The 18,208-nt window shown below is 31.2% G+C and overlaps 1 protein-coding gene across 1 annotated transcript; it reads right to left on the reverse strand.

Annotated features, from left to right (window-relative positions):
• Positions 1-260: 260 nt before the first annotated feature.
• Positions 261-11,532, reverse strand: LOC110994806. The gene is made up of 11 exons (XM_045630774.1): positions 11,304-11,532; positions 10,875-10,942; positions 10,116-10,277; positions 9,370-9,555; positions 8,493-8,714; positions 7,296-7,348; positions 2,300-2,358; positions 1,908-1,993; positions 1,697-1,846; positions 1,047-1,232; positions 261-875 (listed from the first exon to the last, which is right to left on the reverse strand). The coding sequence occupies exons 1-11, from the start codon at positions 11,380-11,382 to the stop codon at positions 648-650; spliced, it is 1,479 nt and encodes a 492-aa protein (XP_045486730.1). The 5' UTR covers positions 11,383-11,532; the 3' UTR covers positions 261-647.
• Between the last annotated feature and the right edge of the window lie 6,676 nt (positions 11,533-18,208).

Genomic DNA, 18,208 nt, shown 5'->3' on the forward strand with positions numbered 1-18,208 from the left:
CTGCACTATATTTGTTACAACACTCTCTCAATATATTGACTTTTTATTACAGATAAGTGTATTTTCAGCTTTTTCAGGTCATTAAGTAGAGAGGTGAACGTTGAAAAAAAATTAAATAAATAATAATAGATTGACTACAAGGTAACATATATTTTAAAAATCTGTTCCTGATTACTAAAATGTATATACAATTTGTTGAGACAGTCGTAAGCTAATGTCATTTAGTATGTAAGTATGTAGTCTGAATAAAGGCTATTATTATTATTATTATTAAGATAAAATAAAGGAATTCCATAGGATAAGTATGTTTTATTATTATACAAAAATAGCATTTAGCACATTACATCTCAATGTTGAGTTGCCGAAGGGAATTATTGTGAATTAACTTATATGACATTTATTATTAATATTAATTTTTACAAGCGTTTCAAATGGATTATTCTATGACATAAAACATTTACTATAATGTGGATATGTTTCATACACAGGACTAGTGTATAAGGAAGGTATCAATATCATTTCTCAATATACGGAAGTCGATATATATAATTTAACGGTTAGGTGGTACAATATATGTACATATATAGTATATACACTTAATACAAGATAGTGACCTGAAAATTACTATATTTTCAACCAATCCTTTTTTAGTTTTCAATACCCATGCACGATGGTGGTGGTTTCGAAAAATATTTGCATACATCTTTGAAAAAATTTTCTCCATTATATTCTACTCCGTTTATAAGAACGAATGGGACATACTGGAACCCAATTTTAGTGCTTTCGACTCCGTAGTATTTTAGCAGTTCTATGCCCTTAGCTCCTTTGGCACAAGATTTTATGGGTCTTGAATCTATTCTCATATTTGCTCCACACTGAAACACAAGTTCAAATTTTTATTTTCATTTCGCGTCATATATTTCATACATAAGTATTTATGAAAATTTTAGCAGGCATTCAAGTGTAACGTCGGGTCTTTACGTTCGACATCATCAAATCAAATAAATAAAGCATTACAGTTAAGGTTTGGAGAGCAAAACTAATACCTTATCAGCGGCTTTGTCATCCGATCCCCGGTTTTCTTGTGAACTCTCCATCATGCACATATTAAACTGTAATGCAGCTGTGTGATTTTTAATTATATTCAAGGCACATGCGTGAAGTTTGTTTCCGTAGCATTCTTTAGGCCCGTGTTGACATTTAAATTCCACTTTACCGTCATGTTCTTCAGTCTGTTAAACGAATAGTTACTATCGCATGAATAAAATACATTTGTTTATATATATATATATACAAATATGTGCGTTTGTTTTATGAAAACCAAAATATCTTTAAGATTAGAGGTAAGTTTCTCAAATATTACAAAAATATCAACAATATCTTTATAGCTTCGTTTTTGAATTATAAGTATTAGATGTTTAGGTGAAGGGTCAATGGTACAATTTTGATATCTGAAGACATGATATTAAACTTTTACAATATTTTTTCTTCATTATAATGATTTTATTGGAATCGGAATTATAAATGCAATTATATTTCTAGCTTCGGAAAATTATCAAATAAATAAATAAATAATTGATTAAATAAATAAATAATTAAATAAATACATAAATAAATAAAAAATTAAAATAAATAAAATATAATATAATAGATTTAACTTTGGAAATGATAGATTTGCTACAGTTGTATATATTACCTTAGCATTTCCGTAAGGATAGGTTTGAATATCAAGATAGTCATTCAACCTTTCGACCGTTTTTTTAAATTCAGTGGTCTCAAACTCTCTGCAACCTGGACAGTGGCATTCGTAGAATAATTTTATATTTAGTTTCTGTTCCGTGTATGTCTGCAAAATATATCTAGTAAGGCTTATACAAATATTAACTATTTATTATACAAATAACTACCTTGTCTGGGATAAAATGCATTAAATCGACATCAGCAGTTGGCAGATCTTCGTCAAGCAAGTCGTTAAATGATACATCTGTAAGAACTGTATAAGGATATATGTTATTTTGTTATTCCAATTGTTAAAGTTTTCAAGTATGGATGTATCTTTTCCAGCTTAATTACATATAATCGTAAAAATCATAAGTTGTGTAAGACATACTATAGACCCGAGCTGTAAATTACCCGCTCTTTACTTCACAAGGTATAAAAAATACGGTAAGAGAATTTCAAAGTGTTAGAAAAAACGATAAAAATAATATTGTATACATTACACTGACGTATTTTCTGACGTGTAAATATTTTTAAGCACTATGAAAGCGTTACTAATATAATTCAAATGTTTCCTTACTTGTGTACGAATTGGCTAATGTCACACAGAATGAACAAATAAGAAAAACAGGCACCATTCTTTATGTTCTCTCGGTTCGAATGCTTATTGGATACTGACTTGAGTTATAGCCCAGTCATATTAGGTAAGAAAAGGGGTCAACCTCGGAATGAAAGATAATAAGCTGCAAATTGGTATGAACCTTTGTTTTGTCATTCTAAATGTTGTCTCAAAAGTCACAATCGTTATCGTGTCCGCGTCTCAAGATATTCAAGGTCAAAGGTCACAAAAATCGGTTTTTCGTGAATATCTGGCTTCCTATCGGTTAAATGAGATTTGCATTTATTATAAAAGTTGTAGGCTATAAAATTCCCTACAACTTTTGTTTAAACTTTTTTTTCATACGACCAACCGTTTTGAAGGTAGAGCGCGAAGTGCACATCGTACAGACATAAACCTGTACAACTGTCAACACTTCCACCAACAAGTGTAGCAGCTCATCAACACATAAAACGTGTCTACTACCAGATTCAAACGTGGTTAGGGAAGGACTTAGAACCTCAAGAATAGGGCTGGATGCTTGAAAATGAAATCCTGGAGCCCATACGAACGTTATTACCTCCAGCACCAGCCGAACTACTAAACGTAATATTTTGCAATTGCAAAAATGGTTGTGGTTCCCGCTGTGGATGCAGAAAATCAGGGCTACAATGTTCTTTAGCTTGCGGCCAGTGCAACGGACAAGCTTGCCTCAACGCTTCACTGTATCCAAGTAATCCCGATGAAGAAAATACATATGATCCCGATATTCTGGAAGGTTTGGAGATGAACATGACAGATAATGAGGATGATGACAATGAATCGAACATTTTTGAGCGACAAGAAGAAGAAGAAGACGAAGAAGAAGAAGATAATTAGCTTCTATTTCCAATTTCATTACAATTAAAATCAACAAAGATACTTTTGATATTTGAACTCACATTTTGATAAATGTATATTATGCCGTATTTAATAATAAATAAAAATATGTGTAAAATATATACTCTTACTATCATTTTAACTTAAAATAAAACTAAAATATATAATCCAGAATTAATAATATTTTATACTTAAATAGTTAAATATGAATAATTATATATAAATAATCAAGTTACTTACTTTAATTAAATATAAATAATTAATAGTTAGAACATAAATAATAGGCATTGTTTAATAATTATAATTATTGTAAATAATTGACTTTATAACGTACTGATAACCATAACTCACGCTTGACCTTGCATTAGGCCGTATATGACTGTACGATGTGCACTTCGCGCTCTAACTTCAAAACGGTTGGTCGTATGAAAAAAAAGTTTAAACAAAAGTTGTAGGGAATTTTATAGCCTACAACTTTTATAATAAATGCAAATCTCATTTAACCGATAGGAAGCCAGATATTCGCGAAAAACCGATTTTTGTGACCTTTGACCTTGAATATCTTGAGACGCGGACACGATAACGATTGTGACTTTTGAGACAACATTTAGAATGACAAAACAAAGGTTCATACCAATTTGCAGCTTATTATCTTTCATTCCGAGGTGAAACCCCTAATATGACTGGGCTAGCCCAGTCATATTAGGTAAGAAAAGGGGTCAACCTCGGAATGAAAGATAATAAGCTGCAAATTGGTATGAACCTTTGTTTTGTCATTCTAAATGTTGTCTCAAAAGTCACAATCGTTATCGTGTCCGCGTCTCAAGATATTCAAGGTCAAAGGTCACAAAAATCGGTTTTTCGTGAATATCTGGCTTCCTATCGGTTAAATGAGATTTGCATTTATTATAAAAGTTGTAGGCTATAAAATTCCCTACAACTTTTGTTTAAACTTTTTTTTCATACGACCAACCGTTTTGAAGGTAGAGCGCGAAGTGCACATCGTACAGACATAAACCTGTACAACTGTCAACACTTCCACCAACAAGTGTAGCAGCTCATCAACACATAAAACGTGTCTACTACCAGATTCAAACGTGGTTAGGGAAGGACTTAGAACCTCAAGAATAGGGCTGGATGCTTGAAAATGAAATCCTGGAGCCCATACGAACGTTATTACCTCCAGCACCAGCCGAACTACTAAACGTAATATTTTGCAATTGCAAAAATGGTTGTGGTTCCCGCTGTGGATGCAGAAAATCAGGGCTACAATGTTCTTTAGCTTGCGGCCAGTGCAACGGACAAGCTTGCCTCAACGCTTCACTGTATCCAAGTAATCCCGATGAAGAAAATACATATGATCCCGATATTCTGGAAGGTTTGGAGATGAACATGACAGATAATGAGGATGATGACAATGAATCGAACATTTTTGAGCGACAAGAAGAAGAAGAAGACGAAGAAGAAGAAGATAATTAGCTTCTATTTCCAATTTCATTACAATTAAAATCAACAAAGATACTTTTGATATTTGAACTCACATTTTGATAAATGTATATTATGCCGTATTTAATAATAAATAAAAATATGTGTAAAATATATACTCTTACTATCATTTTAACTTAAAATAAAACTAAAATATATAATCCAGAATTAATAATATTTTATACTTAAATAGTTAAATATGAATAATTATATATAAATAATCAAGTTACTTACTTTAATTAAATATAAATAATTAATAGTTAGAACATAAATAATAGGCATTGTTTAATAATTATAATTATTGTAAATAATTGACTTTATAACGTACTGATAACCATAACTCACGCTTGACCTTGCATTAGGCCGTATATGACTGTACGATGTGCACTTCGCGCTCTAACTTCAAAACGGTTGGTCGTATGAAAAAAAAGTTTAAACAAAAGTTGTAGGGAATTTTATAGCCTACAACTTTTATAATAAATGCAAATCTCATTTAACCGATAGGAAGCCAGATATTCGCGAAAAACCGATTTTTGTGACCTTTGACCTTGAATATCTTGAGACGCGGACACGATAACGATTGTGACTTTTGAGACAACATTTAGAATGACAAAACAAAGGTTCATACCAATTTGCAGCTTATTATCTTTCATTCCGAGGTGAAACCCCTAATATGACTGGGCTATTACTGACACAACATTTGGGTCAATTAATACGTATCGTTTAATGTTTATTATGTATATATGTGACTTAGAAATACCCTAGTAAATATAAGCTACACATAGTTTAGTTTATTATTTAGATATTTCACATTCTGTAAAATGTTAACAACATTCTAATGAAAATTTCTTTGTATCGCGATTATTTTTAAATACATTTTTTAAATAAAATGAAATTACGTATATTATGTATGATATATAATAAAGCTTGGTAACCTGTAATGTGAAACAGAAGTCACAGGATTAGAAGGCACAGCATAAGTAGTTTAAGTAAGAGTTTTGGTAAGTAATATAGCTAACGACCAGAGACTGACAACCCTAATCTCAGTTGGAAGTAAGATTAGTTTACTTTCAAACGGCAAAGACGAATCTATAATACTCGTGAGCCCTCTGGCATTGAGAGTGTCCATATAACTTAATATCAGGTGAGCCTCCTGCCCGTTTGCCCCCTGTTCTATTAAAAAAAATATACGTAGACCAAGGTATGCACTATAGAAAAGGTATGTCTGAATATTTTAGTAAAAACACGTATTGATTTACTTCTAAGGGGATGGAAATATTAATTAAATAATAAATAAATGTATCGTATAAATAGTGATTTATTTATCGTTTTCTTTATGTTTAGCATTCGTTCTATTTTTATTTTCACAAGGAGGAATAGGGTTCACAAAATATTCACAAATGTCTGTCATAACATCGTCACTTCTTTCATACTTTGACCCATTTATCCATATATTTGGTACACCACGGATTTTGTCTTTACTTGTTTCCTCTCCGTAGTAATTAAAAAGTTCACTGCCTCTTTCTCCTAGGGCACATTCTTTAATTCCATTTGAATCGTATCCCATGTTAGAGGCACACTGCAAAAAGATATGTACCTCTTCAATTTATTATATAAATAAAACCTATTTTAACGTCTATAATTTTTTTAAATTAGCGATACTCTTAAACTTATCAAAATTAATTTATCAATGACTTGATGCTAAGTCGGTGTAGAGCTAACAGGTTATAAATAATGTGAGATTACACCGATATAGGCAAATACCTTGTCAGCAGCTTTATCATCAGAACCCTTGTTTTCTTGTGATTTGTCCATCATACAGTTGTTAAACAGGAGAGCAGCCGTATGGTTTTTAATTACATCTAAAGCACAGGCGTGCAATTTATTACCATAACATTCATCAGGCCCATGTTGACACACATATTCCATTGTATCGTTTGGGAGATGCAATCTCTGTAAAAAAACATATTAATTCTTGCGAATATTTCTTTATGAAAACAAAATAAAGTTTACATAGTAGGTATCTCTAGCATGCCCATTTTATGCGACATTATTATTAATTTATATTATAATTCAATCTTATACAGATATCTGACAATAAACTTACGTTAACATTTCCATATGGATAAGTTTGAATATCCAAATAGTCGTGTAGCTTTTCAATAATTTCTCTAAAATAATCTGTTTCGAAATTCCTGCAGTACGGGCAATGAGTTTCATAATAATATTTTATGTTTAATTTCGGGGACTTCTGAATGTCCTGAAAATAAATAGCATGAACATATTTAAGATTTGTTAATATTGACTAATGTTATTCTAGAAATAACACGAGGAAACTGCACCGTTTAAATAGTTATAACAACACTCGTCTAAATTTGAATAGAAAATAAATACTACACAGAATTCGAATTGCGTACTTTTACCATCCGTTTATAGATGATGCAAAAAACATAGCAATCAGATATCCCGATTAGATAGATGCTTGAAATATAATACATTTATGTTGAGTGTATACACATATAAAGTCGGCTTGTCAGTTAAAAGTTTAACTAAAATACAAATTTAGCTTAATGGATGTATAAAAGATTAAAAAATATGGAAGGAGATTTTTTACCGCGTCCTCATCAGCCAGTTTTGTTTCATTTTTCTCTGTAATTTCGTTCGTCTCTGTAAAGGATTACTTGTGCTTTACATTTCAATATTATATTTAGGTGATGAATATGGCAATAAAGATAATGTGAAAATAAAATCAAGAGCTCTTGTGTGAAACAAAAAACCAAAGTTTTTGAGGAATAAATTATATAAACAAAACCGCTTGGCTTTAAAAAGGGGCAAATAATGTAGATTTTACCTGAAAATACACTTATTATAAAAAAATTAACTAAAACCAAATAAATTATGGTTCTCATGTTAACTTCTATATCTTATTGACAATGATGTCAAACTAACTCCCATTTATTCGATATAGATATTATCAATCACAGGTCATTAGCCATATCAGAGATCAGACTTGCAAGTTCATTAGAACGAAGTGTTTTTATCAACAATTTATGTTAATTATATATTGTACATTTGATTTACCGCCCAAGCTCAGAAGTTGTAGGTACTTTCAAACAAAACTCTGAGGCTAGCTTGAAATTCCTAGTTTGAATTCCGGAAAATGACTCTTGACTTTGTAGAAAAACTGATCATGTACAAACAATAGCAGCAAAACAGATGTAAAATTGTCCCTGTAATCCATTTGGGACGATCATTTTAAATAAATAATTTAATTGAAAAACATCAACAAATTTTCCAGTGTTATTTATTTCATTACACACATATATATATATATCACATAACAATATAAAAATTGAACATAATTAAATGAAAAAGAGGGCAACTGGCGGCCCTATCGCTTTCAAGCGATTTCTTTCAGGCAACCACTAGTTATGTATGTATTTATTACAGCTTACCACATCATACGTAGTGCTGAATGTACGGTATGTGTTCTTATGTCTAAAAATATGTCAATTTAGGTAAAACATACTGGTTAAAAAATATATACTTAAATATATAAATACAATAAATCAGTAATAAAAAATAAATACAATAAATTATATTCAAGTTAAAATAAGATATCACAATTTATTGTTAGGTACAAAATAATTATAAGCAAAACATAAGGTTAGGGATACACTTAACAATACTTTTTATTTAAAACCGATCTAATCATTATTTCGCACACCAACTGATTTCCTCCACCTTCGTCATGTATATTACTCCAAATACATATAGGAACGATATAATAATAACAACTATGCTCGATTTACAAAATATCCCGACATTCTGAAGGGGGCTCAGCAAATGCTGCGCAAACATCACGCATAAAGTGTTTTCCGTCATTTTTGACACCATTTATTAGAATATGTGGGACGTGCTTAAAATCTGCCTTTTTGCTTTCTTCGCCGTACAATTTTAGAAGTTCAGTGCCTCTGCTGCCCTTTGCGCATTTCTTTATTGGTGTCGAATCGATAAGCAGAGATTTGCCACACTGAAAATTTAACGACTGATTGATTTATCTATATTTTCTTGCTTTATCTTTCATTAGAATAATATTATATTAATAATTATTAATTTTTAATTATATATTATAAAAAACGTCTATTTAAAATTCAGAAAAAGTGGAATCGGTAATTTGTGATGATGATTAGTCACCGCACACAATAAACATACAACAAAAACAACAAATATAATATAAACAATAAGCAAAAGCCAAAATTTGCTTTCCTCTACTGAGTGTATTTCCAATATCGACCAACAGATAAAAATAATGACCCTTTTAAAATTCTATAGAGCAATGTTGGTTTAGTGGTATTAGCGTTCGATTTTCATCCCAGAGATCCGACTGAACACGAATATACTTGTTTGTTGTCTATGTTTTCATACTACTCTCACTAGCACAGTGAAGTAGAATATCGTGAGGAAATCGGAATGCCTCAGACACAAAAACTCGAAGGCGTATATCAGGCGCAGATGGCAGATGACCTACTTGCATATTAATAAAACAAATGATCAGGAAACAAAAAAGAAATCTGAGGCCCACTAGACCTTACAAGGTTTTAGCGCCATTGGTTTCATTCTTTTCAATAAAATTTAAATTCTACTGGATAATTTTCAATTTAAATTGCCTGGTTATCAAGTCTTACCTTGTCAGCAGCGTTATCGTCAGAACCTTGATTGCTGTTGGAATACTTCATCATGCAAATATTATACTTCAAAGCACGGGTGTTGGACTTTACAATATCCAGCGCACATGCATGTAACTTGTTCCCATAGCATTCAGTAGGTCCATGTTGGCAAGTGAAATAGATTTTGTTATTCTTTTCAACTGTCTAAAAACCATAAAAAATAATTATATATATTACTTAGACATAATGTATGAAGTATTGGAGTCAAAATCTGTGTATTGTTGTAAAAAATTTAGCTATACAATAATTATGGTGGTCGTTTTCTTCAAATTTCGGGTGAGTTATTGTTAATCATTCCCACGATGTAACGTCTAAAGATATGAAGTTGGTTCAAAGGATGTTCTTAGTGATAAATAGACAAAAAGTAATCTGGGCCTGATAATGACTTGCTTATCTTTGTTCTTCTATGTTACCATGTCTCCTGCTGATAGAGGACAAATCTTTGTTTTTAATTTATTTTACTATCGTTAATTAACTATCAATTACCTAAGATGTCATATGGAACATGGTCCAACGGTTGCATCTTCTTACAAACATTGTGTAAAACCAAAAACTTGGCGATTAAAAAGAGTGGCGGAGAGTTTACTGCCAGTTCTTCTCTTCCGTTCTACAAGCTTAATTGGAAAATTTTTAACATGAACCTTTAAAATTCATACATTCTGTTACCTACATGAATAAATGGTTTTGATTTTGAATATACTTACCTCAGCATTACCATAAGGATAAGTATATATATCGAGATATCTTCCTAGTTTTGCTAAAACTGGGCTGAATGTTTCTGTGAAGAATGTTCGACAGTGTGGACAAAAAACTTCGTAAAATAACATTATTTGTACTTTAGGTGGTTGTAAAAATGTATTCACGGCCTGCAACAAACGGGACAAGCATATGGTATATAAACACACTTATTTTTAGTAGATTTAGCACTTATAACACTAAATTACTGCAAATGACTTAACCTTAGTGAAATATTAACTTATGTTGTAAATTCAAAAGGACAGTGCGGACATTTAAGCCCACAAATTAAAAATATTAAACTGCCCGAAATTGTATCCGTTACTTCAGTTTAATTCAGAAACTACTTCAGCTATGACTAAATTGTTTCACCCTTTGAATGAAAATCTAAATAAATAGAAATACGTGGACACTCGTGTAGGCGGGTACAAGCCAAAATTCTTGTGAATTCAATAATATTGTAGGTACTATTAAACAAATAAGAAATTTAAAAAAAATCCGTATAAAACTATACTGTGTCTATACTATACTGTGTATGTCACTGTAAAATATTATTATCTCGATGGTGTTTGAATAAGCTTATAATAAAGTACATAGATGTGTTGAAGCATTAAGAATAACTTTGTAAGAGTTCTTCTAAATGCTTCAACACATATAGGTATATTATTATAATATTAAGGATGTCAATCTTTTATCGAATAAGCCCTATTTAAACTTCATATACCTACCTGATTTGAATCTTCTTCAGAATCATTATCCGGCGGCACATAGAAGTCAGAACCGGGGTCATAGTAGTCTGGAAATAAAAAAAAACCTTTAAAACCTTGCTCTTATGGTAAGTATATAGAATATAGAATCAACTCATACATAACACCAATACTTTTTATAGAGTGACATAAATGATATATAAAAAACTATAATCAAACTGTTTTCAACGTTTTATACAAAAAAATATGAATAAGGAAAAGTTGTACGGTTAAAGAAACTAAGTGATAATAAATCATGAAAAAATTAATACTGTATTATAATATATGAAAAGATATATTAGTCCAATGGTAATATGTAAGAGTAACCGATCTATAAAATGTTATAAAGAGATTACATTATAAATAGGTTTCGACAGTCTTTCAAACGGAAACATAACAAAACGGACTTACCCAAACTAATAGCATTACACTTCACCAATGCACAAACAATAACAACAATTATAATTAATTTCATAATAATATTTAACATAAAACAATGTTTACTACCTTAACAAATAATACTTATATATAAAAACTTATACGCAAGTAATTAAAAATATTTAAGCACACATAACTTTTTATTGTTTCTTTAAATAATTCAAATTTCAGACGAGTGTAAAATACTTCCATAGAAATATTTCTATTGTAACGATTTACGTAATCGCTGCCGTCATTTACAGGACTAAAATACCTTCTATGGAATTACCACCTCACCTGATTTTATTATAAAGTTCATAGCGCATAATATAATCTATTTATGTGCTATAATAAACATATTGATTTACCTAGTGTCATTATACTTCAACGTCGAGGGAGATTTATTTATTTATTTATTTATTACGTCTACAACATCATACATATTACTAAATCTACTGATAATTTTATAAAATCTTATATCTAATATGTATGACAATACATGTTAACATAAGTTATGCTAAAAAAAATACAATTAAAAACATAAACAAGATAAGATAATTACACAATAAAATAAAATTAAATTACAAAGAATGCTGGAACTTAAAATAGAGAAAAAGAAAAATCATCAGCAAAACAGCGAATTACGTACGTAGCTAGTTAGCGTACGTAAAGGCACCCAACAATGCTTTTTCTAAAACCGATCAGCCCACACTGACCAAATTAATCTCAGGGTCCTTAATATTAATCAAACCATATCAATTGAGATAAGTGCCTTTAGATTTATCTTTTTTAATAGTGGTATTGTTAATTTTTTGTTTTGATCCTTAAATTACATTAGTCCTTGCAAAGTCATTCACATAACGTAACATTTTTATTTGGATTTTACCCGACCCAAATATGGCTTAAAATAGAAATGTAGTTTGAGGAAAATTATCTTATTGAACGTACTATCGTAAATCTACACCCGTTACACGTCACCTTGGATAAATATTAACAATAGAAAACATTCTGCATCCTTTATGATAAAACGTTGTTGATATCCTTTGCCAAACTTCCTAGCTATCTTTACATACGAGGTTTTTGTCACATAAGTGCAGAGTAAACCTCTTAAAAGCCTGGTTGGGAAGCCTGAAAGGATGTTCAGGTATGGACAGAATTTCGATGATTACACTCAAGTACTTATGTCGGCTTCATCATTGTTCGCCCAAGCACCGGCTATGAATGGCTCTAGCTACAAGGATTAACGTAGATGTACCACGACCGTATGACTTTGTAAGCGCAGCCCTTTCACACACAGTTTAATAAAATTACAACTAAAATCCTTTTAGCAATTAAGCTGCCAGATTCTGTTTGAGCTCACACTTTTATTTGATCCTTTTAACTCACACAAAGGCAAATTCGCAAATAACTTTAGAATACGTTATTTTAATTAATGTATGTATTTATAAAGGCGGATATATCAATTTTTATGATATACACACAATTTACACCTCATTCTAAACTCTAGATAGTATAACTTTGCTACAAGAAGGGAGCATGGAATTTGGGAGAGAAATTAAGTTAGTCGTTGCAGACAGCAAACGTACACTGCACGAGAGAGTATGCAAATATTGTATTAGATTGAAAGTTTAGAATATTATAATTTAGTATAAAATTATTAATAAACGTATTAAAGAATGGACAATACGTACAAGAATGGCATGTTTTAAATATCGAACTCTTTCTAGGAGTCCGTTTACTTTGCAAATTTACCATTTTACATCCTATATGAAAATCACACAATACTTAGCAAGCTTGGAAAAGGCTTTTCCAACCATAAAGTTGTTATGCTTTCTTGATACTAGATTGCGTCAAAGGCTCCATGTTGTTTAGAGATCCCTTTAATAAGATATTTCAGATTTGCAAATGAAAAGAAAAAGAAATTGAACACCAGATAATTGCATTTTGCTTTCGCTTTACAACCGATACAGATGTAGCGAAGCAATGAAACCTATAAGCAAATATTATTACGGGAGCAGATCTGAAAAATTCAATTTCAGACGTGATCTATCTCCGGAGTTGATCATACCTTTCCAATAACTGATTTCAGCGTAATTTTTGATTCGAAATTAGTGATTATATTTCGATTTCAATAGGTGTTTTAACTACATAGATTTTTGATTACTAATTGACTTTGTATTTCGTTATAGCATCCTTGATATTGATCGAAAACAGCTTCTCACAGCTAATTTCCTCTCTAGGAGATTAGTGTCGTAGAGTCATTTCCAACTACGGTTTGGTTCTATGTAGTTGGGACATGAAGACACAGATTCAGAGAGCTTTACAATAAAATTTATTTCATTATATTGGTAACTTTTTACACTCGGGAACGTCAATATTTAACAAAAGCAAGATTAAGCACAAAGGAGAAATGTCGTTGAATGCCGCTATATAATTTGTTTTAACTTGTGTATGCCAGGTACAAAAAGATATCAATATATCCAAACCACCGGACTAAATACAAATTTAAACCATAACACGATTTAATTTGTATTTTGAATCTAAATGCGCACCTGCCGCTATCCAAGTAATGAGATTTAATTTCAATTAGAGCCAGGCTCGAAATCAACTCTGCCTCGAAGCCTTGAAGCGCCCCTAATGGCATGATTTACATCCATTTTTATTAACGTAAACAGTTAATGAAACGGAAAGCGAATATGGCTAATGGACAATTAATATTTACACAAAGCCAGTTATAGTATGTTGATGATTTAAAAAAAATTGAGACGGACGATTTGTAGTTCAAAAGATTGTGCCGTGTGAAGACTATTGTTTTTTTTTGTTAAATTAAAAAGGGGTTCCAATATTTGCTTTTGGGAACACTCTAAAACTGTATAGTGCATTTCATTATACTTACACTATACACGATGCTACTTTTTTATCACTTACTCACCCCGCTGGCTCCCCAAAAAGTGTCTTGCCCTCTGAAATAAGAATCTTCCAAAGCTCCCTAGAATGTGCGACCTCCCGCCAATTGCCAGATTTCAGCTTCAGAAGGTCCTCCTCCACTCTGATGAGCCAGCGGTACCTACGCCGCCCTACTGGTGTCCGTCACCACTTTTCTGTATATAAATATGTAGAAATATTCACACAACGAATACAGATGAACAGATTTTTCGTTAAAGGTGAATCAAACACCGTTTATCGTGAAGTTTTAAAATATTGGAGAAAATTATATGTTCCGGAATGCTTTCGACATCACATGTAAAATTGAGCTCTCTATCTTCGGTCGATATCATAAAGATATTACTTACTTAAGTTTTAAGACTAGACTTAGCGCAAGTTAAAAGGTATGAGAAAAAATGTGGCCGCATTCCAATGTTTTATTCATCTCGTTATGATTCGAATAAATATTCCTGCTTCGTCTAGACAATCGCTGAATCTATTCTGAAATGTACAAACCCTATATCAAGCTTTCATAGATAGTGTAGAATTATAGCCATCATATCTTGTTAAATTGGCGGAAAATTTTGGTTTCTCAAACCTCCAAATGGGCAATAAATATTTCATGAGGCTTTATATAAACATTGCTTTTTAGTATCAGCACACTTAATGTTAAAGGTAAGCCTTTATCGTGTAAAAAAGTTTTCTTTATTGACAAAATATACTAGATGAGATAACAATAGTGTACAATAAATAAAAATGGAGGATAATAGCCTTTCCCGTAGGCACATAGAATCAGTTGTCGTAGATTAAGAAAAGTAGTTATAATCTATATATATGTTGTATTTATTATTTATTCTTTATTGGTTCGGAAGTACTTCAGTGGGCAGCTGCTTCCACAAAGTATTGGGTACCGTTTTGTGGAATATATTTAGAATAGTTTGGGTCATAATTAATATATACATATATTAATTATGACCCAAACTTTTAATATACTTTTAGTTGACAGTGAATGCTGATTAGACGTTCGACACGTGTCTTTGACGAGAAATTATAAAACAGACGCAGAATTTTGTATGCAAGCGGTTCAATTAAAAATCTAAACTGCTAACCGTGCCTTATAAGAGTTGTATCCATAATACACCAACCTGAAACACTCACACCTCTAACGTGGTTTTCGTTTTATTATTGAAATAAAAAATGTTCTTCACGAGTTGCGTGTGTTACATTCTCTGGGGAGATTTCCTCCCTTTCCAAGGAAATTGTATTTTTCTAATACACTGACGTCAATTTACCACAGCTCTAGATTATTTATATTACAGATTGAAGTGAAAATTTTCTACATAAGCTTTTGAGATATATAAAGTGTAACTTTGCTTAATCTTTAATTTCTTATATATTAACGAAAACTGAAATACATATTAGTGAAGCTATTTTATTATTTCCTGAAGGTATACCTTCTTACACATTTAAGTAATATATAAACAGCATGAAGGACTGAAGGAAATGAGGAAATTAAACTAATGGTTTATTATTCATAATGAATCATTAATTTAATTTCCTCATTTCCTATTTTTACAGTAACTTAATATTAATACAATAGAAAAAACTAAGCTAAAAACATAATAAGTAAAAACTTAAAACCATTAAACCATTTTATAACTAATTAAAAATAATGCAATTCTCGTGAATTTAGCCATTGTGCAACTATCATGTTTATATTTCAGAAGTATAAAATTAATAATTATGATTTAAAAACTCCTATACAACTAGAAACAACAATCAATCCTGTCAAATACAATTACTACTGAACTTAATAATTTAAGCTACTACTAGCCGAAAATCTAGTTAGCAGTATTAAAGAATGTATTAATGACATCAAAAATCTATAAGTTATTGAACCCAGCGACTTCTCGGCTAATTCGAGGTTGGATCCCGGCTGGGTCGGCTACCCCGCCATTTTTGTTATTTATTTTCTGTGTTTCATTTAACCCGAAAAATGGTACATATCGTTGTGAATCGATAATAATACTAAATGCATGGTATGTAGGCAAGGTGTGAAAGGTGAAAGGAAAAGGTATAGCGTGGCAATTAAAACCGCATAAATAATTTAATAATGTTGTATTATTTTACATAATCCCTTGTTCAATAACGTGCCATAATTCTATAACAGCTAGTACATATAATTTGTGAGGAACAAATTACAATTAATTATGTGGTATATGACATGAATTTCTTATTATTGCTACAATGCTGAGAGTGCTACATTACGTATCACGGTGTATCTGAGCTTGGTTGCATTTTGAATCAACTTCAAAAAACCCAAAGAGAGAGAGGTTTACTTAATATTGTACTTTTTATTTTGTCTTTCTTTGTATTAGACTTGAAAAATGTGTGCGGTATATATTTGGTATTTAGGTTTGCGTAGACATTTTCCAGTCACTTATTTTAGAACTTGACTTTTGGCGTCCGACCTTTGCCGTTCGAGGCAAACCTTTGAAGTGCTAAAAAGTAAAATACATCGCTTGTTTGTTTAAGCGAGCTTCGGGTATTAAAACGTGGGTCAAGTATAGGGGTCGGTCGCTACTAACTTATTAATAGTGACATCAACCTCGCTATCTCTATGCTTCTAGATCTACGCGATATTTACACTACACGAATAAAACATTGTATGAACACACCTTGATGAAAATACGTGAAAAAAAAACTTAACTTTTAATATGTATGTACATTTTCAATTTTGCGCCATTCGAACTCGGCATTATTGTAATGAGATACATGTATCTGTCTGTTATTGGCCGCTTAACAGCGCCATGGAAGCAGTTGTGAGAAAGGGTTTACAAATTTGGTATTAGCTTACTTACTTTCCCAAACTAAAAAATTCTACTATAACTACTTATTCCACTAACTAAGCTTTAAGTGCGTGTCACACGCGAATCCTTTACACCTTAATATTTACTCACCCACAAGTAACCTATTTAATTCAGAACACATTCAGCGGGGCTAGTCTGTAATATTGTTCCGATTTTCAATGATTGACTGAATAATTGGCGTTTATTAAAAAAGTGGCTCCATAAATATTGTCAAAGGTTTTCAATATCAACTGAGTACATTGACCATGATTGAGTGGTTAGTAATTACCAACTCTTAGAAAATTCATTAATTAAACCAATAATTAGGTTAGTAATAGGTAAAATTTTAAAACCTTTATTTATATAAATGAAAACCAAGCCAAAGTTGGCCAGGCCAGATGAAAGCTTTATTTGGGTGAAACCCATTTAGCTTTCCGATTAAATTGTATACAGAAGTATAGGTATGTATTTTTTTACAATAACTTCACAAACAACAACAAGACAAGAAAATAAATAAATAACGATATTATATATGTCTATTACTATGTCGATATTATAATGAATGATTTAAAAAAAAATATGTTAAATTTAAATTTGCTTATGTTTTTTACCTAAGAATGCAACGTGTGATACTAATCTAATCGACATTAATGACATCTTCATGCTCATCTTTTTATGCGTGAATTGTAACCTTTTTTTACTATTTGTAATCAAATTATTAAGGCGTTATCAGAAATGATAAGTCAGATCAGAGCAATAATTTCGAAGTTCGAAGTAAAACAAATCCATGTACATATATTATATTTGCTTCAATGTTTGTCAGTCTCAATGGAAATAATTTCATTCAGATATAACTTCGGATGCAGATGAGGAAACTTGCAGTTAATAAATTCAATACAAGGAATTAGAAATACCTACTCGTTAGTAACAAGTCTAGCCTTTGACCAAATATACTAATTTATACAACTGGCGATACAAAGCTTAGGTCGACAATCTCATTTAAATTTCGTTCCAGCAAATTATTTTCATTTGTAAGATTTCCTGTAGCTCTCCGCATTGCATTAATTTGTTGCACTGAAAATAGGGTTAAAAGAATCTAAATACTGTTTGAGGGTTGCATGCAAA

This window comes from Pieris rapae, chromosome 1 (assembly GCF_905147795.1).
Source record: "Pieris rapae chromosome 1, ilPieRapa1.1, whole genome shotgun sequence".
NCBI classification, from domain to species: domain Eukaryota; kingdom Metazoa; phylum Arthropoda; class Insecta; order Lepidoptera; family Pieridae; genus Pieris; species Pieris rapae.